Source organism: Colobus angolensis, unplaced genomic scaffold (assembly GCF_000951035.1).
Source record: "Colobus angolensis palliatus isolate OR3802 unplaced genomic scaffold, Cang.pa_1.0 Scaffold63, whole genome shotgun sequence".
Classification (NCBI taxonomy): Eukaryota; Metazoa; Chordata; class Mammalia; order Primates; family Cercopithecidae; genus Colobus; species Colobus angolensis.
In genome coordinates this window covers 3,512,543-3,539,875 of record NW_012119932.1, presented here as the reverse complement: position 1 = coordinate 3,539,875, position 27,333 = coordinate 3,512,543, and the positions used below count along the sequence as shown (strand labels likewise).

The window sequence follows — 27,333 nt, the reverse complement described above, 5'->3', positions numbered from 1 at the left end:
GGGAGGGAGAAGAGGTGGCGGGCGTTGTGGGCGGAGCGTGGGGAGGGAGGCCGACTAGCGCCGACGGAGGGGAGAGAATGGGGGAGGGGTAGGATGGGGGCAGGGGCAGAGACGGGCAGAGGGCAGAGGGCAGAGGGCGGGGCGGCGCCGGAGCGGGCGTCATGGCGTGGCTCCTGTGGTTGTTCCGAGGCCTGACCCTCGGAGCTGCGCCTCGGCGGGCGGTGCGGGGCCGAGCGGGCGGCGGCGAACCCTGCACTGGGCCGGTACTGGGGGAGGCAGGTAGGACGCGGGTCCCGCAGGCCCCACCGCTGCCTATGGCTTTCGGCGTCATTTCACCCGCTGCACCCGGGAGCCTAAGGCCGGTACAGGCCGGGCGCTGCCCGGGCAGGCACCCCTGCCCCCCCCGCACCCCCCGACCTGAGGGTCTGGGACAGCGGATTGTAAACTTGGTGGCGGCGGGGTGGGGACTGACCCCTGTGAGAATTCAAGGAAATGAACACATGAGCCCCCTAAATGTGCGGTAATTGTTTTTTTTTTTTTCTCTTGGCGCGGGCAGTGGGGGCATAAGTAGGGCTCGGGGACCCCTGACCCCTATCCGGGACTCCAGGCGAAGGCCCGCGGTCTGGGCTGCAGCAGCCGGGCCCGCGCGCCCCAGTGAAGGCCTCCAGTACGTTGCACTGCAGCCCTCTGCGTAGTTCCGCAGGCTTCCTTCCAGCATCTGAGAAACAGGCAGTTCAGACTAGGGATTCCTGGGGTGTTTCCTGCCCTGCTGTCTTCCCATAAGTGTGTCTAAGAGGCAGGGAGACTGGGTTGATCATTTTTTCCTTCTTTAAGGTGACAGCCATTGTTAATGACTGAGACTGAGACGAGGGCGGGAGAGAGAGAGAGAGGAGAGAGAAAGAGAGAGAGAGATTTCTGCGAAATGCCTTTGGATCCTCTCTTGGATGTGGGTACCTGCACACTTCACCAAGCAGGAAGGAGTCACCTCGGGAGACCTGTGCCAGCTACCCCTGTATTTCAGGTCTATTTCTTAGTGCCCCAGGGGATTGGCTTCCTGGGCGGTTGCCAGACTGACCCACTCTGAATCCAATTTTATATATGTTCATTGAAGACATTCAGAGATACCCAACTGATGAAAATGTACCAACTCATTCTGAGCTCTTTTTAGCCCCTGAAGTTTTCAAACTGCAGTATTAAAAGAATACTTAACTAAATAAAAGCGTTGGCGTTGTGAAATGTTAGCTGATCCAACATGACTTCCAGCTATGGCCTTTCTAACCACTGGTGTCTCTGGTCAGTCAGTTTGATGACCTTTGTGAGCCCACTGTATGCCAAGCATTGTTTTGCCAAGAACCACAGGTAATAGAAACAGATCACAGTTACCGACGAGCTCTCTATAACCCCTTGATACAGGATGGTGGTTATAGCGGTAACTACTTCATGGCTATAATTGCTGCTGTCAGAAGCAGCCTAATGAATTGCCCTGGGATCTGAAGTTCTCCACCAACATTAAAATTTGGCCAGATACCAGTAGGTAACAGGAGCTGTGTACCTTATCAGATATCCCTCCTGGGAATTTATTCGACAGAAATAGTTTAAAAGAAGAACAAGAAGATATATGCAAAGATGCTTTAAACACTAGTCTCTTATAAAATGGAAACTGGCTGTAACCCAAATCAGTTAAGAAATACTTACGTAAATCATGAAAATTAAATTCAACAAACTTTTAGGCAGTCATTAAAAATGATAAACAGGGAGTAGTTCTGTGGTGAAGGGCTTGGGCATGAATAGATGCAGATTTTGAGTCTTGGCTCTCTGTTACTTGCAGGGTCTGTGTCTGAGCTCAGGCTACTATTGCAAAACACCATGGACTGGGTGACTTAACCGACATTTTCTCACAGTTCTGGAGGCTGGGAAGTCCAAGACCAGGGTGGGAACGGACTTGGTTCCTGATGCAGACCTGCTTCCTGGCTTGCAGTTGACTGCCTTCTTACACTGTGTTCACGTGACTGTCTCAGGAAGGACCACTAATGCCTCAAGGGAGCCTCACCTTTATGATCTAATCTAAAACTAATAACCTCCCAAGCCCCATCTCCAAATACCATCTCACTGGGAGTTAGGGCTTCAGCATATGGGAATGGGGAGAGGAGCAGGGAGAACACATAACATTCAGTTTGTAACAATGTCTTTGGACATGTTTCTTGAATTTGGTAAGTTTAAACTTCAGATTTTTTTTCCTTCTATCAAATAAGGCTAATGATAATGGTAGGGTTGTTGTACAGAATAACTTTTTAATTAAATATTTTGTTACAATGTTTGACACTTAGCAGGCACACAATAAATGTTAGTTATGATTACATAAATAAGTGGAAAGAACAAAAACATAGCTACATTTAAGTTAAATCATGGGCTTAGGGAGTGTTAGAGAGAAACTGGGAGGGAGGAAATGAGAAGATACTGAAATGACAGTATTTTTCTCCAGTGCTGCAATTTCTCATATGCTCAGAGTGTGTTTTTTTTTTTTTTTTTTTTTTTATCCAGGTTGACAAACAGCAAACTGAAAAAGGAAAGTAAGAAATATTCTGGAGCAAAAAATCTGTTGCTTCAGGAAAATATTCTTTCTAGAGATAACTATGCTAGGAAACCATCCTGGGCATAGGGTTAAAATAGTCCAGGCACTGTGATGGGAGAGACTAGTTCTGCAGATCAGAATGGGCTGGGGATTCTTTTAATACCAGTTTCTGATGAGTTCCATTAGATTCACCACATTATTTATTGAAATGAAGTGGGCTTATGTGTGACAATTGGCAGTATAGCAACTGTGGCCAGGAAGGTTAGCAAAACCTGAAGAAGGCACCAAGTAGGTAACGATAGGACCAATAGCGGATTTCCTTAGGGATGAAAAAGTTGAGGCCTACCCCGTGGAACTTCTGGCCAACAAGATATATGACCTGTGCAAATCACAGCACACAGAGAGAAGGGAATTCCAAAGAATTTGAGTTTATTAAGGCATAATTCAAAGTAAAGTTGTGTAGCTATCTCATGCAATAGCAGCAACCGATAAGTGTTTTCATAGTGAAGATAGCAAGAGAATGTAGAGGGAATCTGGAAAATGTGTAGCCCCCAAAGGGTGCTACAAATGTGTAGCACCCTCTGCACGTGGTGCAGAGGACAGAAAATACCTGCACACACACACAAAAGGACAAAACCAGTGTGGAAACCTCTCTCTAGCCATGGTGGCCAGAAGACTTGACTCATTCCCAAGTGAGAGAACTTGTCGTGTATCTAATGCACACGTGCCTAAATTGCTGTTTGATAAAACTGCTCAGAATTTACTCATACTGCAATTTTTATTTAAACTTTGGTTGTTTTCTAAAACCCCAGTGTGTTCATTTGCTAAGGATGCCATAACAAAATACCACAGGCTGGGCAACTTAAACAATGGAATTTATTTTCATATGGTTCTGGAGGCTGGAAGTCCAAGACCAAGACTTGTCCTGAGATTTGTCCTGAGACCTCTTTCCTTAGCTTGGGGACAGCCACCTTCTTGCTGTGTCCTTAGGTGGCCTTTTCCCTGCTGTTCCTTCCTCTTATGAGGACACCAGTCTTATTGGACCAGGTCCCCCTCTTAATGGCCTTATTTTAACATGATTGCCTCTTTAAAGGCCCTGTCTCTAAATGCAGTCACATTTTAAAGTACTGGGGATTAGGACTTCAACATATGAATTTGGAAGTTGGGGGGCAAGGAATGTCATAATTCAGCTCTTAACATCCAGGTCAAAGAAACCTCTTAAAGTGATACAGCACACATATATCCTGACCTGGGTGTACCCAACTGAGCGTTTGTCATTGCGCTATCAAAGCAAAGTCTGTGTGCCCTTGACTGAGCCTTCTAGGCTGGCAAATCTGCAGCTAAATGTTGCATAATTGGTGCTTGAACAAGAACTAGTCTAAACATTATTGCCTACCCACTAAAGCTTTCACACACATTACAAATAGTGTAAAAGGTCCACGTTGATAAGGATTAAAAGAACCATTAAAAATGTTCTTTCATATTGTACTTAGATGAAGGCTTAATTCTTTCAGTTAGCAATTTAAATACTAGTTATATATTTTAAACTTAAAAAGAAAACATTACAGCGTGGCACTGTGTCATGAACCTGTAGTCTCAGCTACTTGGGAGGCTGAGGAAGGAAAATCACTTGAGCCTGGGCATTCAAGGCTGTAGTGTGCTTTGATCATGCATATGAATAGTCATTGTGCTCCATTCTGGGCAATACAGTGACACCCAGTCTCTTTAAAAAATTAGGGCACAGGGAGAAGGTGGTGTCTGACGAACAGATAGTCACTCTCTAATAGGTGTAACAAAATATAGAGGTGTGGGAGAGGGAGCTGGGAACCCAGACAAACTCAAGCCTTAGGTTCAAAGCGAAGGAGGTACCTGCTTTAAAACAGGTACTTGAGAGTCCCACTCTCAAATTCATGAGAGTCCCACTGACTTTTAGCCCTTCTCTAATTCCCACTTTCCAGTGTCAGCTACTATATTGTACTGCCTGTTGAGTCACATTAAGGACAGTGCTTCCAGGAGACAATAGGGTTTTTTTCTAAGCCCATTCCACTTCCTCCCTGAAAGGAGATAGGAAGATAAAGCCAGCTTCACAGACTGTAAATTCCAACCTTAGTACCTAAAGTTGGTCCTCTTACCTATCCACAGGAAAAATGCAAGATCTTTGCCACAGCCAAGAGGAGGGTGTTTTATTATGATGCTGTTTACTCCTTTCCTTGACAAATGTCAGTGATAGCCGGGGATTAGGTCTCACAAATTCCCCCACAGGACCAGAGTTTAAATATGGGAGGAGGAACCCAGGACATTCACTCTTACTAGCAAAGCCTGTTCTTGCTATTTTTAGTGCCTCTGGCTAAAGCATTCCCTTTTTTCATCATTTGGGGTGGCCAAAAAGAGATAGGATCCTGAACAGAAGTGGCAAAAAAACAGACAGGAGGAGGCTTGTATTAGTTTGTTTTCAAAGTGCTATAAAGAAATACCAGAGACTGGGTAATTTATGAAGGAAAGAAGTTTAATTGGCTCACGGTTCCACAGGCTGTATGGGAAGCATGGCTGGGGAGGCCTCAGGAAACTTACAATCATGGTATAAAGTGAAGAGGAAGCAAGCACATCTTACATGGTCAGAGCAGGAGGAAGAGAGAGAGGGGGAGGTGAACTTTTAAACAACCAGATCTCTCAATAACTCACTATCACGAGAACAGCACCAAAGGGCCCCCATGATTTAATCACCTCTCACCAGGCCCCACCTCCAACACTGAGGATTACAATTTCACATGAGATTTGTGTGGGGACACAGAGCCAAACCATATCAGAGGCAGTCACTTGTTCCATTGTGACAAGATGGAAAAAGGGTAGATGTAGGTATTGTTAAGTGTGATGGTTTGGAAGCAAGAAGGTTTGTGGCTTTTGATTTTGCAAAAGTGGAATCTGTTGAGAGGAAGGGGAGATGTAATAGAGACCATGGTTTGAGGAGAATGGAAAAGGTTTTTTTTTTTTTTTTTTTAATTTCAATAGGTTTTTGGGGAACACGTGGTGTTTCATTACATGAATAAGTTATTTCTGTAATGGTTATTTATCAAATTTTGGTGTATTCATCACCCGAGCAGTGTACACGGTACCCAATGTGTACTCTTTTATTCCCCATCCCCCCTCACATCCTTTCCCCTCTGAGTCCCCAAATTCTATTGTATCCTTCTTACGCCTTTGCATCCTCATAGCTCAGCTCCCACTTATAAATGAGAATGTACAATGTTTGGTTTTTCATTCCTGACTTACTTCACTTAGAATAATAGTCTCCAATTCCATCCAGGTTGCTGTGAATGCCATTGTTTTGAGTGGTATTCCTTGGTATATATATATATATATATATACCATCATTTCTTCATCCACTAGTTGATTGATGGGCATTTGTGTTGGCTCCATATTTTTGCAATTGCAAATTGTGCTACTATAAATGTGTGTGCAAGTATCTTTTTTCATGTAATGACTTCTTTTCATCTGGGTAGATACCCAGTAGTGGGATTGCTGGATTAAATGGTAGTTCTACTTTTAGTTCTTTAAGGAATCTCCACACTGTTTTCCATAGTGGTTGTACTAGTTTACATTTCTGAGAGTGGAAAAGGTTTAAAACACCCATTGCAGAGAAATGGGAAGAGAGCTGACTGGGGAAAGATAATACTCACCAGGGTTCACTGAAACCCCAGTGAGATGAGTTAACTCTGAGTTTATAAGGACAACTCTCTCCCCAGGTGGGGGATTTTCTCCCATAGTGCTTGATGGTACAGGGGTAGCCATGGAGAAGATAGTTTTTTAAAAATAAGCTTTTCTATTTTGGAATAATTTTAGATTATTTATAGACAATTTATAAAAATAGTGCAGAGTTCTCAAAACCCCTCACCCAGGTCCCCCTGGTTATCTATTGACACCATCATAGTACATTTGTCAAAACTGTCTCTGTCTTTCCTTGTTTTTCATGACCTTGACAGTTTTGAGGAGTACTGGTGGGGTTCCTTGTAGAATGTCCCTCAGTCTGGGATTGTTTGATGTTTCTCCTCACAATTAAACTGGGATTATGGGCTATTGGGAAAAATCTCATGGAGATGGAGTTTCTTTCTAGATTCATGTGCTCTTCCCCATCTCTCCCCCAACACTGAGACACACACACACAAACATACACTCACGCACTCACACTTACTTATTTATATTTCTCTTGCTAAACCATTTGAGAGTTGCAGACATCATGACACTTTACTGCTAAATATTTCAGCATGTTTCCTAAGACCAAAGATGTTTTCCTACAAAACCGCAAGACGTTTTTCCTCTCAGGAAATTGAGCACCCTTGTCTAATACATAGTTGATATTCAAATTTTCCACCATATACCAACAATGTATTTTATAGCTCTTATTTTTTTTCTGGGATCTAGAATTTAATAAAGGGTCACACATTGGTTTCAGTTGTGGAGAGTCCTTGCTTTCCACAGGAAAGTGAAAATTTCTCTCAATTTTCACTTATGTGATTGTTTCTTCATGAAACACAGATTGAATGTTTTCAGCAGGAAAACTTTACTGGTGATGTTGTGTCCTTTCCAGAGCATCACATCAGGAAGACAAGATGTCACCTGTCCCGCTGTTGGTGATGCTAGCTTAGCCTACTTGGTTAAAGTAGTGGCATTTTTCTTCTTTGTAATTAATAAACTCTGGGGTTGTATTTTGGGAAGATGTGACTATTCTGTTCCCCAGCAGTCGAAATGGGTTTTGGAATCCTCTGATGATTTTTACAAAATTGTGATTTAAAAAATTCTATAATTCCTTCTTCATTTATTACTTGACATTCTGCAGGATAACTCTGAAGGCCATTGAGCAATAGTAATTATCACATAAATACATTTTGTTTTGTCCCCAAAGTGTCAAATACCCCAAAAATCACATGTTAACTGAGGTATATTCCATAGGAATTTCAGATATATATTTCCATATAGTAAAAAGAAACCCCTGTAGTCTTATAAACAGTATATTTAATAAAAGATACCTCCTAGAGGAGCCCTTGTGTAAAAATAATAACAGTAATAAAAAGAAAGAAAAAAAACTTCTAATATATTAAATAGTTTAAAAACCTTTTAGCAAAATGTAAGCAATCAGCTATATGCATCACTGGAAATGCAATATTGTTCGGTATTATAAACTGGAGAGAAGATAAGTCTTTTCTTGCCGAAGGACAATTTAGGACTTTTTTTTGTAACCTAAAATGAATTTCAACTGTAACTTCTGACATGTTTGATATATAGATGCTGGCATCACGGGCATTTAACATTTCATCTTCAGTGCCATAGTCAGATTACTAACCCTTTGGGCCTCTGTTTCTCATCTGTAAACTGAAGAGTTGGACACATTACAAAATCCTTTCCAATTCTTAATGTTGGATGATTAAAAACATTTATTATAGGAGTTGGACTTCCTACTCCCTTTGGCTAAAGAGAGTATTGCTCTAGTTACTTGGTTTATGCTCATGTGAATAAATGTAGTAATATAGATGCCAAGGCGAGTAGGAAAGAGGAAAACAAAATATGGAAATATGGACAAAAACCATGAAGCATCATAATAGATTACTGTAGGGCTGTTTCCCTTTCAGGACTATATGCTGTGGGAGTTTCTTCTTTTGTTCCATGCAAGAAGATTTTTAAAATAGAGACCTCCCTTGACAAAGAAAATCACAGCTATCCTTATAAACCAGCAAGGGAGAAGAGTTTAATAACCGACTAGCTCACGGTTCTTTTCTGTCCAATGCCTCAACTACTTCTGGTTAGATCCTGACAGCAACTGCTCCTCTGAAAGTCATCAGAGAATAGAGGATCAGTTTCTACCCTTAGGTACCTGAAGGGAATATATTCTGCATTCTTTCATATTTCAGCTGCCTCTTTCACTTCTATGCCCCAGGAGGACTAGAAAACTGGCTCTCTACTTCTTATTAATTTCTTATTAAATTAAATAGTCAGTGAAGGCATTAGCCTTCTGGTCCCCATGAAGAATAAACTCGTGGGAGAGAGAGGAAGGGACTGGATTATTCTGCTGGGTGACAGTGCACTTAGGGAAAAAAGCCAAGGAAGAAAAGTCCATCAGGTGTTTTTGTTTTAATTTTTAAAACTCCTGTTTAACAATACAGGGTCTCTTGCAACGTGTGAGCTGCCTCTTGCCAAGAGTGAGTGGCAAAAGAAACTAACCCCAGAGCAGTTCTACGTCACGAGAGAAAAGGGAACGGAACCGGTAAGCTAAGCTGGTTTACAGTTTTCTGATTGCGTGTGTTGGCAGTGAGGGGGCAGTTGGAGTAGGTCCAGCTATGAAACCCAACTGCCCAGCAACACTCCTCTTCCATTGTCCCCTTCTCGGAGTGTTGATATCCATCGAGTAGAAACCTGAAACTCTTCCCTGGACACATCATCTCTGTTCTGACTCCTAAAGAACCTTCCTGTCATTTCAATTCCGTGCACCGCTATCACCTCCCCTCAGGGCCAAGTCACTGTCACCTTCTCTGCGCATGGCCATTCTTGCTCCAGCCAACCCATTCTCCACACTGCAGCCAAAGAGTTCTTGGAAAACACAAATCTGACCATATCACTCCCCAGCTCAAAACCTTCAGTGGCTGCCCAGTGCTTTCAAGGAAAAAGAAAAGTATGAGATGACTAATAAGGTCCTAATGGCCCCTGGCTCCCACCCCTATCCTCAAATCCAGCCATCTTCCCTCTTGACCCGGTACTTTGGCCACACCACCCTTGAGCTCTCACACACCCTGGGCTCCCTTCTCTCTTAGGGCCTTTGCACCCAGCATTCCTTCTTCTCTCCCATCATCCCTCCCCATACCCCCCACCCATTCATTCAGACCTACCTTGTAGCTCTCAGCCCAAATCTCACTTTCTCTGGGAAACCTTCTCTTAGCCCCCAGCTAGGCTTGCTTCTAGCAGAACTCTTCCTTCATAGCATTTTCCATTGCTGCTATAACCCCTGGCACCTAACGTGGTGGCTGGCCATAGTAGGCATCCAAAAAATCAACTTTTGTGAATGTTGAATGACTGCCAGGTAAGAGGTGCAAACATTATTTAAACTGCATTCGGCAATCTCGGCTTTCATTCATTTTCTGAGAAAACAACCCTCATTGGTTCCTCATTATAACATCACTTTTTACAGCACTGCATTTATCTGTGTGTCTGTGTGTGTGTCTGTGTGTGTGTGTACAAGTTTCTGGGGTACATGAGAAAATTTGTTACACATATATAATCCATAGTAATCGAGGCAGGGTATTCAGGGTGTCTGTCACCCGAATACAATGCATTTTTATTAAGTGTCATCCACCTACTCTGCTGTCAGACACTAAGCATATTCCTTTTCTCTTACTGTATGTTTGTGGCCTTTAAGCCACTTCTCTTCATCCCCCCCCAACACTCTGCTCACCCTTCCCAGGCTCTGTTATCCATTTTTCCACTCGCTACCTCCATGTGTTCAAATTCTTTAGCTCTCACATATAAATGAGAGCATAGTGCCGCATTTCTTAACCAGTGGTCTTAGACCGAAATATAGCTGCTGGAATGTAGCTTTTCTGAATTGAACTTTGTTATTAGATATTTTTACTAGTGAAGCAGATCCCACAGAGTGGACCCCAGCCCTGTGGCTTCAAGCATAGTAGAGTATGACTGTTTTTTCCTTTGTCAGCACTCTCATGTCACTACCCACGTGCACTGCCATTGTAATCACAGTGTCACCCTCAGTTTCTCCAGTGCTAAAGCCATCAGAAGGACCAGCACATCCCAATAGAGTCTCCTGAAATGCTGGTATTTTTGAAAACTTCCTGTAGGTGGGATTTTACTAAAGCCCTCATTGGGAAAGAGACTACATTAGCCATTTGTGTAGATTGCACAAGGGAACCACATGATACTCTGTGAGCAGTTGTATGTATTCCCAGAGTATTCTAAGCCAACCCTAATTCTCAGGTGCAGAGCCAGGCAGGGCTTGGTACGTACAGAGAACCTAGAGATGAGCTGCCAGATGTTTAGGAAAATAAATCTGTGGCTTCTCAAACAGATGGTGCAATATACTCTCTGTATTTGGCCATTTGACAAAATGAGCATCATTCATTATTTTAACTAATGTTATAAATCCCTTTCCATGGATCCATTTCCATGTTTAACTTTTTAGAATATTGCAGCAATGTAAGCCTTCATTAGCTTTGTTCACCTAAGAGAAGATAAATAAAACATTGAAGGTGTCTCTTTGGTGACTCTAAATTAAAATTTAGTCCTGCATGTTTTTTCTTGGGCAACAGTAATATGCTAGCACTCTGCTAGACCAATGAATAAATTTACAGGCTGGCTGAGCAATAACTGAAAGTCAAGTATCAATAGAAGGGAGGTTTTGTGCAGGTCATTCTCTGTCTACTCTCCAGATCCACTCTCCACGGGATTCCCCTGCTCTGAGCTCTAGGAAGAGTGAGCAGTTCCTCTTCCCTGCAGCTATTGATTCGGTTTAGCCAGTGGGAGACACCAGTGAGATCTAAAGGTGGGATGGAGAAATCACTAGGGCCCAGCATTCTCTCTGTAGGGCTGCAGGTTGGCAGTGGCTATGTTCCTGTATTGCAGGTGGCAGCTCTTGCAGGCAGCCCTCCCCTGCAGATGCAGCCTCACCAGGTTCTGGCCACTCCCTCTTCCTCTGTCCCACAGGCCTAGTGGAGGCCATGGCTTCTCAAAGTCATTAGCCTAGGATGCTTTGCCCTCACTTGTGGATTTCCACTGGCCCTGTCCGCACCTTTGTAAACAGTCCTGTGTGAAGTTATCCGCAGTCATCCCTCTTGAGTGTGTCACCTGTTTCCAGCAGGTGTGTTGTATTGACAAGATGGAATGGCAAACTGCCGTTGGTCCAGCAGACCTTGCAAGGGAATCTGGAACGTCATTCTCTCTCTGACCCTGGCCCCTCCCTGTGCAGCCAGGCATTTCATTTCTCTCTTCTAAGTATTCTTGAATCTCTTTCTTTTATTTCCACTGCTCTGCCTGAGCAGGAGCACACTCCAGGCCTGCATGTGTGAGGGACATTGGATTGCTCTCTGCCTTTGGTGGCATCTTGCCCCATTCCAGCTCATTCTTTACCTGAATGTCAAGTGATCTTTCTAAAAACCAACTCCAATCAGGCGTCCACTCAGTTTACAAGTTTCCAGTAGCTTCACATTTCCAGTAGGACACAGTTTAAGCTCTTTGTCACGATCTAACCAACCCCAGCTGGCCTGGTCTCACCTGCCTTCTGGCATCATCTCTCTCCATCCTCCTCTTTGCCCCCTTCTCTCATGTGGCCCTTGCCCAAGGTGTTCTGCCTGCCAGAAATACTCTTCCATTTCCTCATTCAAAAGTCAGCTTAGTGTTGGCATTTTTCTATAATAAACAACAATCAGTTGTGCAATTTAGAATAATAATAAAAGGTTAATAAAAAGACTCCCCCCAACCATCTCAGATAATATCTGATACAGAAAGCCTTTGTGGAAACTCCCTTCCTAGTGAAGGGTACAGCGCTACCCGAATTCCATGCCGTCTCTATCATAGCTGTCACCACATGGTATAAATCGTCAGCTCACGTGTGTCTTCCTCCCACTTAAGTAGCAAATTCTTTGAGTGCAGAAACTGTTTTGCTGCCCACCTCTGCAACATTAGCACCCAGCTCAACCTGGGTTTATATTAGATTATCAGGTAAATACTAGAAATGAGAAAGAAGCTGAGTTTAACCCGAAATAAGTTACAGGACTTGTATAAAATTGGAGAGGGAGGGCACATCAGGAAGCTAGGCGAGGAGAGAGTGGGTAGATGTCATTTCAGAAACTATGTTGGCTGAGTATTCCTTTTCATTGATTTCGTTTTTCCTTGAGATGGTGTTTCGCCCTTGTTGCCCAGGCTGGAGTGCAATGGTGCGATCTTGGCTCACCGCAACCTCCGCCTCCTGGGTTCAAACAATTCTGCCTCAGCCTCCCGAGTAGCTGGGATTACAGGTGCTTGCCACTACACCCGGCTAATATTTTGTATTGTTAGTAGAGATGGGGTTTCACCATGTTGGCCAGGCTGGTCTTGAACTCCTGACCTCAGGTGATCCACCCACCTCGGCCTCCCAAAGTGCTGGGATTACGGGCGTGAGCCACTGCACCTGGCCTTCACTGATTTTTTAATTTTTATTTTGCTTACTGTGATAGCAGTTATCTGTCGCTTCCTCTGTCCAACTGCCCCCCTGCAATAATGAAATTATGTTTTGAGTCTTCCCAGGCTGTCTGGATCCTATGAAAAGGCTTTTCTAGATCAGCCTTGGAACTGGCAGTCCTGTTTTGCATGCATGCATCTTCAGCCCAGGTGGGAAGGATGGGAAACTTCCTCTTCTTTTTTTTTTTTTTTTTGAGATGGAGTCTTGCTCTGTTGCCCAGGCTAGAGTGCAGTGGCGCAATCTCAGCTCACGGCAACCTCTGCTTCCCAGGTTCAAGCAGTTCTTCTGCCTCTGCCTCCCGAATATCTGGGATTACAGGCATGTGCCACCACATCTGGCTAATTTTTGTGTTTTTAGTAGAGATGGGGTTTCACCATGTTGGCCAGGCTCATCTTGAACTCCTGACTTCAGGTAATCCACCTACCTCGGCCCCCCAAAGTGCTGGGATTACAGGCATGAGCTACCACACCAGGCCAACTTCCTCTTCTTTACAGCTGCCAACTAGTGCCAGTGTTGGGAGCAGGCATTTGAGGGGACTGGCCATAAAGGACCAGCTCACTACCATTCGGATTTCTGCACCTAAGTTTAGGGTTTTAAAGAAGGAAAACATCCAAGTGTGCCCAGATGGTAGGCTCAGTAGGTTAATTTGAAATTGTCTGTTATGCAGCCCACTGAAAATGTGCTGTTAAACTACCACAGGGAATTTGGATGTTTGACCTGTGAATTTTTTGAGTTGGGAAGCCTGGAGGGGTCTGAAGATTTCCTGAGTCAGCTTTGTCACTTGATGAGCTGTTCTGTGTTTTGGCTTTCCTCTGGCCCATAGGAGGGGATAGTGCCTGCTGCCAGGCCCTGTGATAGTGGATCTTCATAGTCAGCTTGTGCAAGGGTTGATTTTTCTTTAATTTTCTTTGACAGAGGAGATGACAAAAGAATTTGGGCAAAAATGGTCTTTAAAAAAAAGTCATCAGCCGGGTGCAGTGGCTCATAGCAAGTGCCTGTAATCCCAGCACTTTGGGAGGTTGAGGCATGCAGATCGCTCGAGGTCAGGAGTTCGAGACCAGCCTGGTTAACACTGTGAAAGTACAAAAATTAGCTAGGCGTGGTGGCATGCACCTGTAGTCCCAGCTATTCGGGAGGCTGAGACAGGAGAATCACCTGAACCCGGGAGGTGGAGGTTGCAGTGAGCTGAGATTGTGCCATTGTACTCCAGCCTGGGCAACACAGGGAGACTTCATCTCCAAAAAAAAAAAAAAAAAAATCAAGTTTGAGAAATAACATTTAAAAAAATATTGACTTGACTCATTCATTGACTTGTCTCCTGTTCTCCTCTCAGAATACCTCTGAAAACTTGCAAACCCTGTAACTTACAATGAACGTAGTAATTTCATCTAAGTAGTAACCTGGGTTGGTGGGGGGAGAATCTAGCTCATTATTTAACATTTATTAAGTACACCGTGTCCTAAACATTATGTGAAGCATATTAAAGGCAAAATCCCTGATCTCACTGAACTATGCTTTTTATGTATTTATATTCTGTCTTTAATTGGAGAGTTCAAAGTATGTTAGTGGATTAGATTCCTGTTGTATTAACTCTTTTAAAAGGGAGAACGAAATCTCACACAATCACAGAGGACAAGACTCTGTTCTCTTGCTTTTTCACTGACTTTGATGCTCTTGGATGAAAAGTCCTATATGAATACAAAGATTATCAATGTCATAATTTGAATATTGGGTGCAATAAAGCCCTGGCTGTAAATACATCTGCAGGCTGCTTCATTGGGTGCATTATAATTTTCTCTCTGGCGTTATTTGCACTTCGTCAAATTAGTACAGAAATTCCTTGATTTGGGGACTTACCCAGGATTTAAATCTGCTGTATCATCTCCTGCCAGTAGTATGAGAAATCTGAACGTGACATATCTAATTTACTTTCAGCCTTTCAGTGGGATCTACCTGAATAACAAGGAAGCAGGAATGTATCATTGTGTGTGCTGCGATAGTCCACTCTTCAGGTAAGATAAAGAATTGAGAGCTACGGAAGGAGAGCAAACCTCCAGGTTCTTACTGCTGTGTTTCATTTGAGATCTTGGATAAATAAATACCCATAATACCCATTTTGTTTTTTAAATTGCCCTTCTCATTTTGCATTGTTGCTGTAAGGAGCGCTATTCATATGAGATACTTGCCTATCTTGACTTTTATTTCTAGCATTTAGAGCCATTAACGAGACTTCTTAGCTTATATTCTTCCTTCCTCTATCCTCAAGAAATAGCAAGGAAATAAAACTTGGTGGGCACCTTATGATAAAACTCTTAGAGTTTTTTTTTAGAGGGAAAGTATTTAAAGAAATCTAAACCATGATTATATTTGCTGGGCCATGTGATTAAAACTCTCTCCCAGGGAAAATGGGTTTATAATTTAATTTAGGAAATGTAGAATTTTATGAGGATAGATTCCCCACAATGCTTGACAGTAGTGAATACCATACCCTCTTCTATATAGCTAAAAGTAAATTTAATTGTCCCTTGATTTCAAAGCCTCTTTTAAGTCAATCAGGATCTGAAATCTCTCAACAAAGGCTTTTTTGTTTAGACATGCAGGAAACAGTCTTAAAAAAAAGTAGATTCGATGGAGAAGAAAGGAAAATATCTTTGAAGTCCTATTTTTCAGAACTTCAAAGATGTTTTCCTTTCTTTTGCATCAACCCTAAATTAGTTTAGAATAAAATATAAATCAAGCCGCTCTGTGCATCACCCATTAGGCAGTGCTTCCTTCTGTCCTCTGGGCTTTGAGCAGTCTGGGCCTTCCTGCCCGACTGGCTGCTAATGTGGGCTGCGTTAGGAAGCCGGACCCGCCTGCAAGGATGAGGAGCGATTAGCATCAATTTTCCTCCATGCTCACAGATGGGCAGGCCTTTGCCCAGACCCATTCACATTGGCATGGGGGAAACTAGAAGGAGGTTAATTTTGACACAGTAAAATGTGGGACTCAGGTTTCTGAGACAATAGTTATTTCTTGACGTTTGGTTCTGTTAAAGAGGAGAGGTAGGGCTTTGAGATGGCCCATGAACTTTAAGCCATAGAACCATGCTGCCAGCGTGTCAAAGGCTCCCTTGTTACTGCAGGCACCAGGCAGTGCTCTGTCTCCCTCTTCACACTGTGAATAAGAAGATAAATCATCCTTGCAAGAGCATTCTCCTAAATCATAGTCTTCACTCTTCCCCTTCCTTGATGTTCCGGTTTCTGCATCTGAAAAAGAAGGGGCCTTCTTCCCTTCCTTTCACCTTGCAGACTTAGTTGTAGTGTCAGAATACTGGAACCAGGAGGGTCCTGAGTCCAGAGCACAAACCTCTGTCCAGTAGAACTTCCTGTGGTGATGGAGATGTCTGTATCTGGCCATGTGGTAGCTGCTCATCACATATGCTTGTTTAGCACTCAAGATGTGGCTAGCATGGCTGAGAAGCTGACTTTTTCAATTTCATTTTAATTAATTTAAACTTAAATTTAATGTTAATTAACTTAAACTTAAATTTAATTTTAATTAATTTAAACTTAGAAGGTCACATGTGGCCAGAGGCTACTATATTAGCACAATGCTAGTTCAAATTAAGGAAGTTAAGTGACCAACCCCAGGTCCTGGAGGTTGTGAAACAGCCAAGACTAATAGGAAAACCAGCCGATTCTCCAAAAGCCCACTGACCAAGTGGCCAGTTTAAGGGACTGCCAATTCATCAACCTTATTTGTTTTTGTGTAACCATTTAGTTTCAGTTGAAAAGTTTCCATTTTGCATTCTTAAAGACTTCTGAGTTTGTTTCTGTTCCTCTTTCTTGTTACTGCTACTGCAGCTGAAGGAAATAATATATTCCTGAAGATTATTTATGTTCCAGAATATACTATTCTTAAAGATGCACTCATTTACGGGAGAGGCAGTAGAATGGTTAAGATTGCCAAGGTATATATCCTGGCTCCATTGCTGTGTGACCTTGAGCAAATTTCTTAACCTTTCTGTGTCTGATTTCCTCACCTGTAAAATGAAGATAATAGTAACTAATTCATAAGGTTGCTGGGAGGATGATCTGAGTCATGAGTTAATACATGGAAAAGCATAGAGCAATGCCTGCCATGCCTGACTCAGGCCAGGCAGTTGATGCAAGTTAGTAATGATTTTTTTTTTTTTTTGAGATGGAGTCTCGCTCTGTCGTCCAGGCTGGAGTACAGTGGCGTGATCTCGGCTCACTACAACTTTGGCCTCCCAGGTTCAAGCGATTCCCCTGCCTCCTGAGTGGCTGGGATTACAGGCGTGTGCCACCACGCCCAGCTAATTTTTTGTATTATTAATAGAGATGGGGTTTCACCATGTTAGCCAGGATGGCCTCGATCTCCTGATCTCAGGTGATCCGCCCGCTTTGGCCTCCCATAGTGCTGGGATACAGGCGTGGGCCCCCGCACCCGGCCATAATGACGTGTTCTTAAGCAATAGACCCCTCTTAGGGCTGTATACACGAATGTGCTTTTGATCCTGAGGAATTCTGGAAGATATATTCTAATTAATGAGAATATACAAATGCAGACTATATTCCTGAGCCTTCTTCCTGTTCAAGAGGAGTTTTAGAAATATATTCTTGTTTTGCCTCTCATTTTCCTTCTCTTTCTGTCTCTGGTCTCCAGTTTCTATAGTAGGAAGCAGAGGTACAGAAAAAAAAAATTCCTTCAAATGCTTGTGTAGAATGAAAGTGAAGGGAAAGTTGGTCAACCAAAACTAAGTAGTTCTTTTAACAAGTAAATGCAGGGCCCGCTCCTTTGAGCTGCCTGCTCCAGCTCGGCTGCTTCCTGCCTGGGACCCCCTTCGTGCTGTGCTGGCCTCCTGGGATCTGCTCAGCCCCACTAATGCTAATTGAAATTCCACTTATTTTTGGATCCCAGATTTATCCTGAAACCTCCTCTGATAGCACACACTGTGGGTTTTTTTTTTTTTTAATCTGCTTCAAATTCCTATTTATCAGTATCATACAATTTAGGACCTAATTATTCTCCTATTGGTTCAAGTATTTTATTTAGTTAAGGAGAGAAACTTGATTAGCTCTCGAGCCCCTTGGCCATCTTATCCTTCTTAGACAAGCCTCATGGAAGTTGCTATGGGTTGAATTTTGTCTCCCAAAAAGACATGTTGAAGTCTTAATCTCTGGAAGCTGGGAATGTGACCTTATTTGGAAATAGGGTGGCTGCAGGTATAATTAGTTTAGATAAGATCATATTGGAGTGGGGTGAGCCCTAGTTCCAAAATCACTGCTGTCCCTCTAAGAAGAGAAGCCGTCCAGACAGAGAGGAGACAGCCATGTGAAAATGGAGGCAGAGATTGGTGATCCGCAGCTATAAACCAAAGATTGCCTACCTTAGAAGGTAGGAAGAGGAAAGGAAGGATTCCCTAGATGCTTCAGAGCCCTGCAGACACCTTGACTTTGGACTTCTATCCTCTAGATTGTGAGAGAGTCCCACCCATTTTGTGGTATTTTGTTGTAGCCACCTTGGAAACGAATACTTAGATGCTCCGTAAGTACTTCTTGATTGGTTGATTAATAATATCCGTCCTGCTGCTTGGAAGCCATAGCAGTGTTGGGACTATCAGAAGCTGTGGTTATGGGCTGGGCATGGTGGCTCACGCCTGTAATCCCAGCACTTTGGGAGGCCAAGGTGGGTGGATCACTGGAGGTCAGGAATTCGAGACCAGCCTGACCAGTATAGCGAAATACTGGCTCTTCTAAAAATACAAAAATTAGCTGGGCGCGGTAGCACACGCCTGTAATCCCAGCTACTAGGGAGGCTGAGGCAGGAGAAGAGCTTGAACCCAGGAGGTAGAGGTTTCATTGAGCCACTACACTCCAGCCTAAGTGACAGAGTGAGACTCCATCTCAAAAAAAAAAAAAAAAAGCAGCTGTGATTATGAAATCACTGTGGAAATGTGAGGGAAGTGGCTGCAACTTCTTGAGCACTTACATGCCAGACACTGGGCTCCACCCTCCAATAAGGAGCTACTAAAACGCCCATTTAACAGATGTGAAAACAGGCTTAAAGAATTTAACTAACTTGCTCAAGGTCACTTATCTAGTAAGCGATAGTGCAGGGATTTGGGTTCCACTGGGGCCTGTACAGTGCACTCTTCTTGAGAGTGGAAAGCACCCCAGCAATGAAGGAGCCCTCTGGGCATGTGGCAGGTGCCATGCCCAGGCTCTTCATGTGCATCATTTCATCAGACCTCTTGGCAGCTCCCTGTAGTGTTATTATTATTCTCATTTCATGTGAGGAAACTGAGAGTTAGGAAGATGAAATAACTTGTCCAGGGTTCCGCAGCTTGTAGGTAGCCAGCCAAAATATGAACCCACAGTTTTGGACTCCAGAGCCCACATGCTTCACTGGCTGAGCTTCCATTAAGCCACGTGGGCAGCACCGTTGACATAGGTGCCATCGCCTTCTGGTGCCTGCTTTCTGAATTACAGGTGTAAGTTTCTCAGAAGACATAACCAGTCTCTGTTGGTGATCCCGGCCAGTGTAACTCATGAGTTCCCTTTCCAGAGCCTTGTTGCCAGCCTTATCTGCCAGATTTACCGTCATTCTCATCATCATCCTATAGTTGTTGGAATGAGTTTGGTGCACAGTTTTTGAGAGCTTCTGCCTCTCCAAATCAGAGACCTTTAATCAAAGGTATCTGGGTCAAGAACACTTTCCAGAATGTGGTGCCACACTCCTAGGGACTCCAGACTCTCATTTCACTAACTTGGAATGAAGTGACATTGTCCCCCACTGCCACTTCCTCTCCTCCTTCTCTCCTTCCTTCTCCCTTTCTTCTTCCACATAAGCCTATTGGGAAAGTGTTTATTAAAATATATTGTGGGATCACATATTTCACGATCATAAATCTTCTTAAAATAAGAGGAAACAGAGCCTGATACTAGTTCACCTTTTACGTAACGTCCTGATGTCTTATGCACCATGGGTAACCAAGTAATATTGTTAAAAACCTTTTGTGTGCCCCATTCCCTCAAAGGAATAGAAATTCTTCTAAGAGGTTAGGGCTGTCAGTTATCACCAAGTGCCTGTGCTGTTGGTTTGGGAACTGTAGAACTTCCAGAAATCAAGGAAAACCAAAGCAAATAAAATGAAACAAAGTAAAAATCCTTTAGAGTATATGATTCAGAATGGTTTTAGTTCTTCAAGGGCAAACCTTACAATCTCCTAATCACTTAAATATGTATATTGGAATTTCTGATTGGCTTTAATATTTCGGTTCCCAGTCTTAACTTATATACATTAGGCCTCTCATATTACTTGGTAAAATCTCCAGATTCTGCTAATTGCATCAATAAAGGTTTATTGTTTCCCATAAAATGCTTTAATGAGTTTTTATTAGTCTTAGGTTCATTTATTTAAAAAATTTTATTGTAGTCATAATTCTCCATCAAAATTCATTTAATGATCACTAGTTTATATATAATGTTGAGAATGGAAAGACTGGGATTAAAAGATAATGATGTTTTTCCCTGAGCAGAGTGGTCAGATGAATGTTTTCGAACCCTTGGAAGAGGATTGCAAAGAACCTGACCTGAACATGCAAACACTTCTAGTTGGACCCACAGCTGCTCACATTTCATAGATTTCTGGTATTAATAATTAAAAAATTAAAAAATAGCTACTGACTTATGTGCCATGTGTCAGGTACTATGCTAAGCATACATACAGAAAGTGAGGTGATAATGCCATTGCTATTATTAGCTTTAAAAAATCATACAATCTAGAAATGTAGAAAAGGAGACTTTATTTCTTCTAAAGGGTTACAGTCTTCAGGGTGGCCATCCCACAGGCTGGAAAGCGAACTCCCAGCCAAGAGCAGATGCAGGCACTTGGAAGGGGGAGCAGCTGAGGTAGGAGCTTTATGCTGAAGGGGTTGGCTAAATATACCTATTTAACAGATCACAGAAGCGGCTATGAAAATTCATGAAGATGGTCCTGACATATGCATATTGAACAGACATGCATGTAACATATGACCTATGTTTATTTGGGGGTAGAAACTTAACATTTAAATGTATTACAATTAGACCCTATACATCAAAAGTCTTTCAGGATATGAAGGCCCGCAAGTGCACAGCCTCTGTAAACCATCCAGAACCAGTTCATGGTCTTTTAATCAGGAGAAAGTTACTAGAATCAGTCTCTTGTGCAATCAAAGCTGTAGTTATGGCTGGTGGAACAGAGGGTCTCAGCTAGTCAGTGTCTGATGGTAGATGAGCTGCAATTGCTTCAGCATTGCTTATCTCAAGGCCAGTGATTGTTTAGTTGCTAGAGAAAAAGAAAACCCTTGTGGCAGTTATAACAGAGTTGATTCTTTAAGTGTAGGGGTGTGTGACTTCACCCTCGCCTGGCATGGCCTTAGGTCCTGTTTATAATGTGGTATATTATTGCCACAAAGAGTCTGTTCTGCCAGTCTTATGATCTCTATTTAAACATTAGTGCTGGCCATTTGTTGTGTCTAAACCACGAGAGGGAGGGGCTATAACGAGGTGTGTCTGACCTCCTGTCCTATCATGACTGGAAACTCGGTTTAAAGGTTTTTCTGGAGTCCCCTTGGCTAAGAAGAGCTCTATTTAGTCAGTAGGTGGCTTAGAACTTTTTTTTAGTTTATACTTATCTATAGATTAGGACGCTGAGTCTTCAAAAAATTAAATGACTTGCCAGGGTGATACAGATGTAACAGACAGATCCCAGATTCACACCCAAATCTTTCAGAAATCAAAGCCTTTCCTCCAAATGGCTATACTTGTGGTTCTCAAAGCGTAGTCTGAGGACCCCAGAGATTCCTGGGGGGGACTTTTCTAGGGGCTTTTCCAACCACACTTGAGGCCACTTGACGCCACATCCTCTTATACCTCAATCAAAACAACATAGCAACAGACTGAATCCAGAGGAAGATTCAGTTGTCTTTTTTTAAGCCAGACGTTAAAGAGCCTTGCAAAATTGTAAAACAGTGCACCTCTTCTCATGAAACGTTTGTTTCATTTTGAAAAGTATAATTATTTGTCATAAATATATGTTATGTTAACATGTAATAAATTTATTTCAGGTTGAGCATCTCTACTCTGAAAATTCAAAATCTGAAATGCACTCAAATCTGAAATTTTTTTATTTTTTGAGACGAGTCTCGCTCTGTTGCCTGATCTCCACTCACTGCAAGTTATTGGAGATAACTTCATGGGGTCAAGTTATTCTCCTGCCTCAGCCTCCCGAGTAGCTAGGACTACAGGCATGCACCACCATGCCCAGCTAGTTTTTCTATTTTTAGTAGAGAGGGGGTTTCACCATGTTGGCCAGGCTGGTCTCAAACTCCTGAGCTCGGCTGGGCGCGTTGGATCACGCCTGTAATCCCAGCACTCTGGGAGGCCGAGGCGGGTGGATCATGAGGTCAGGAGATCAAGACCATCCTGGCTAACACGGTGAAACCCCGTCTCTACTAAAAAATACAAAAAATTAGCCAGGTGTAGTGGCAGGCGCCTGTAGTCCAGCTACTCGGGAGGCTGAGGCAGAAGAATGGCGTGAACCCGGGAGGCAGAGCTTGCAGTGGGCCGAGATTATGCCACTGCACTCCAGCCTGGGTGGCAGAGCAAGACTCCATCTCAAAAAATAAAAAAAAAACAAAAAAAAACAAAAAAACTCCTGAGCTCAAATGATCCACCCGCTTCCACCTCCCAAAAAGCTGGGATTATAGGTGTGAGCCACCATGCCCAGCAAAATCCGAAACTTTTTGAGAACCAACATTACACTCAAAGGAAATGCTCATTGGAGTATTTCAGATTAAGGATGCCTAACCATCAAGTAAAATGCAAAATCCAAAAATATCTGAAATCCAAAACACTTTTCTGGTCCTAAGCATTTCAGATAAGGGACACTCAACCTATATTAAAAAAAATTAATGCACATGTTTTTAAATTCTCAGTTATAAATTATAACTTGTTAAATGTTGGCATATGAAACTCATAGACAAAAGCTCTCAGCAATCCCTATTAATTTTGGGGACACAGAGGGGACGTGAGGGGTGCTGACACCAAAATGTTTGAGAATTGCTGCATTATACAGTTGTTTCTGTGGGAGTTTATGCTGTCAGCTAGGCTTCCTTCTGTGGGTGGCAAGTCACCCAGGTGCCGAGGCAAGAGACTGAGGGCACGAGCTGTTCCAGTATAATATATAAAATAAGAATAGTTATACTAGATATAGATAATAGATATGATTATATATGAATGTCATTAATCATTAGTTTGTAGCAATTACTCTTCATTCCAATGTTACAATAATCCTTGCTCTACACTCATAACCTAGGAGCAACCAGGTCATACAGAGATACGAGCTGAGGGGACATAATGAGAAGTGACCAGAAGACAAGAGTGTGAGCCTCCTGTTATGCCCGGGCAGGGCCACCAGAGGGCTCCTTGGTCTAGCGATAATGCCAGCATCTGGGAAGACGCCAGTAGCCAAGCGGACCGTGGTCTAGCGGGAGCGTCAGTGTCAAGGAAAAACACCCGCTACTTAGCAGATGGGGAAAGGGAGTCTCCCTCTGCCCGGGGGAGTTTAGAGAAGACTCCTCCACCTCTTGTGGAGGGTCTGACATCAGTCAGGCCCGCCCGCAGTTATCCGGAGGCCTAACCGTGTCCCTGTGATGCTGTGCTTCAGTGGTCACACTCCTAGTCCACCTTCATGTTCCATCCTGTACACCTGGCTCTGCCTTTTAGATAGCAGTAGCAAATTAGTGAAAGTACTAAAAGTCTCTGATATGCAGAAATAACGGTGTAAGCTGTCTCTCTCCCTCTCCTCTCTTTCTCTCTGCCTTGGCTGCCAGGCAGGGAAGGGCTCCCTGTCCAGTGGACACGTGACCCACGTGACCTTGCCTATCTTTGGAGATGGCTCACACTCCTTACCCTGCCCCTTTGTCTTGTATCCAATAAATATGAGTGCAGCCTGGCATTCGGGGCCACTACCGGTCTCCGCGTCTCGGTGGTAGTGGACCCCCAGGCCTAGCTGCCTTTTCTTGTATCTCTTTGTCTTGTGTGTTTATTCCTACAATCTCTCATCTCCGCACACGGGGAGAAAAACCCACTGACCCTGTGGGGCTGGACCCACATCCTTCTGTGTTCATAGACTAGGGATTTGATTCTTTACCACTTTTCCTTCTTAGATTAGTTTGTTTTGTTTGTTTGTTTGTTTGTCTTTTGGCTGGGTCTAACATTCAGTTCTTCTCTTTATTCCTTAGAGAGAGAGAGCCATTTCCTTGCCACAGCAATTTTTGAAGTCTATTTTCCCAGTGCCATTTAAGGGAGCTTATCCATCAGAGCACTTAGAGGGTGGGTCTTTGGTCAGTGGATTTACCTGCTGTCCTTCTTCTCCTTGTGGCAGCATCATGAGTCCCTGGGAGACTTCTGGAGGGCTAGGTTTCACTGCAGTTATTGATGCCAGGTACCCAGGCACATTAATTCATCATCAGCATCATCATCACAGCAAGAATTCAGGGCACTTACCATGTGCTCAGCCCTGTGCTAAGCTTTGTATCACACTTCACAGAGTTCCCCTCAAATCCTCAAAACAGCCCTGTAGTGTAGATATTATTCCCATTTGCTAGGTGAGCAAACTGAGGCTTCAAGAGCTGTGGTTTCACACAGCTAAGAAGTTGCCAGAGGCAGCTTTTGAATCCCTGGTCAGGCTTCTGTGTTTAGATAACCTGAAATTCCTGTTGCTAAGCATGACTTTCTCATCAGACCTTATACTTCCGTGTTGCACCAAGATGACGATGACTTCCTCCGACCATTAGTATTTCGTTTTGATTCCTCCTTTTTTGACATTTTCAACACATGGGTTTGATCTCTGTTACCTAATATGCAACACAGTTCACAAAGCACCATGTGTTTTTAGATCCTTGTTGGACATCCAGAAAGAAGGCTCTAGCATCAGAGGACCAAGAAGTCCTTTCACTTCGAGAGGCAATGGCTTCGATAGTGAAGGTGCAGTGAGGACGATTCCCCGGGGACTGACTGTCACGTAACTGGGTGTGGGGTCTGGCAGAGGAGAGTGGAAACACATCCTGTTCCCTGGAACAACGCGTTGGGGCATGAAACCCTCTTGGCATGTTAATGACAGTGTCATTAGCAGCTGTAGTATCGTTTATGTCTTCCACAGTTCTGAGAAAAAGTACTGCTCCGGAACTGGGTGGCCTTCATTTTCCGAGGCCCATGGTACGTCTGGCTCTGATGAAAGCCACACAGGGATCCTGAGACGTCTGGACACCTCATTAGGATCAGCTCGCACAGAGGTCGTCTGCAAGCAGGTGAGATTTCTTATTTTGTTTTACTTTCCCTGATGCTGCCCCAAGTGCCACAAACAGCTCTCTTGGTCTTGGCAAATCTGGTGTCCTTTTCTAGGAGTACTTTTGTCTTCAGAACACATGGGATTCCCTTTTTGTTTTGTGTTGTTTTGAGACAGAGTCTCGCTCTGTTTTCCAGGCTGCAGTGCAGTGGCACGATCTCAGCTCACTGCAGCCTCTACCTCCTGAGTTCAAGTGCCTCAGCCTCCCAAGTAGTTGGGACTACAGGTGCCTGCCACCACATCCAGTAAATTTTTGTATTTTTAGTAGAGACGGGGTTTCGCCATATTGGCCAGGCTGGTCTCAAACTCCTGACCTCAAGTGATCCACCTGCCTCGGCCTCCCAAAGTGCTGGGATTACAGACCTGGGCCACCGTACCTAGCCCAGAACACATGGGGTTTCTACACATGCCAGTAATGATCACTCTCTCCCTTCTGGGCACTGCAAAAAAGAGAAAAGGCTTCTCCAGCTTCTCTCTAATGTGGCTTTTTCTGGTTCTAGCCTTCCACAGAGATGAGAACAGAGGTAGGATCTTCACCCTCTTTTGAGCAGGGATAAGGAGCAGGAAGCCCTTATCCTGCCATAGTGGCTGGCATCTCATCTTTGACTTACCCAGTGTGGCTGGCACCTCCATCTCCCCAACCTCCTTTTGCACCCTGCAGCATGTCACTGGCCTGCAGGGCAATGCTGCGGGTGACATCAGCATCTGTGCCTTCTGTGAGCCCAGTAGGAGAGAGTGGCTTAAATCCAGATCACAAATTCATTTTGATATCCTTAGCTGCTTACGTTTTCTGACTCATGAGTTTTGTAAAACACTAGAGGCAAGCTGATTAAGATAGCGTGGTTTTGCCTTAAGTGATAAATAATAATAATACACTGGGTACTACGATATTATTCAGTACTTACCCAGAAATTATGTTAATGCTTTGTGTGCAATATATCCATTAATTGTCTCCACCACTCTCTTATGTAGGTATGATAATTATCCCCATTTTTAGATAAGTAACTCTAAAGGCCCAAATTTAATAACTTGCTCACATCCTATTGATAAAGTAAAACTATTTACCGTGACTGTGTTCTGCTTTCTTTCATTTCTTAATTGAATTCGGATGCAATAGACTTTTTCTCCTAACACAGATGTCAGACTCCGGAGTGGAGTGATTTTGGGGGGGTTCGTCTGTCTGGTTTTACATAAAGAGCTTTGTTTCCATTTGGAGATGACAGAGGCTTCTGTCCTTTGCAGTGTGAAGCTCATCTAGGTCACGTGTTTCCTGATGGACCTGGGCCCAATGGTCAGAGGTTTTGCATCAACAGCATGGCTCTGAAGTTCAAACCAAGGAAACACTGACCATCTTCAAGAGTCCTGTTCCCTTGCTACCCCTTCATGTGCACTCTCAATTTCCATAATTCACTTGAATGACTTGCTTTGTTTGCAATAAAACTGGCCTGAGTTTGCTGCTGTCTCCAGCGAGTCACTGCTTCTCTTAATTGACTTACCTGGAATCAACTTAATCCTGCGTGTTAGGCTGTTCTTGTGTTGCTATAAAGAAGTACCTGATCAGGATCTGGGAGAATTTGGAAAAAGAAAAAAAAAAAAACTAGAAAAATAAACAAAATTAAAAAAAAAAAAAGAAATAACTGAGATTGGGTAACTTATAAAGAAAAGAGGTTTAATTGACTCACGGTTCTGCAGGGTGTACAGGAAGCGTGGTGCCGGCATCTGCTCAGATTCTGGGGAGACCTGAGGGAGCTTTTACTCATGGCAGAAGCTGAAGGGGGAGCTGGCATCTCACATGGCAGAGCAGGAGCAAGACAAAGTGGTAGGGAGGTGCCACATACTTTTAAACAGCCAGATCTCTCAAGAACTCACTCACTGTCTCCAGGACAGCATCAAGCCACGAGGGACCTGTTGGGAGCAAGCCCCCCCAAAACTGGCCATAAATAAATATCTGCAGCAATGTAACATATCCATAATGGCCATAACGCCCAAGCTGGAAGATTGTGGGTTTACGGGAATGAGGGCAAGGAACACCTGGCCCTCCCAGGGCGGAAGACCGCTAAAGGCATTGTTAAGTCACAAACAATTAGCATGAGCAATCTGTGTCTTAAGGTCATGTTCCTGCTGTAATTAATTTGGCCCATCCCTTCGT

General features: G+C 43.5%; 1 protein-coding gene across 1 annotated transcript; it reads left to right on the top strand.

Annotated features, from left to right (window-relative positions):
• Positions 1 to 26,646, top strand: MSRB2 (methionine sulfoxide reductase B2). Its single transcript, XM_011963840.1, has 5 exons — positions 1 to 279; positions 8,728 to 8,828; positions 14,721 to 14,797; positions 24,999 to 25,146; positions 26,427 to 26,646. The coding sequence occupies exons 1-5, from the start codon at positions 162 to 164 to the stop codon at positions 26,529 to 26,531; spliced, it is 549 nt and encodes a 182-aa protein (XP_011819230.1). The 5' UTR covers positions 1 to 161; the 3' UTR covers positions 26,532 to 26,646.
• The last annotated feature ends 687 nt before the right edge of the window (positions 26,647 to 27,333 follow it).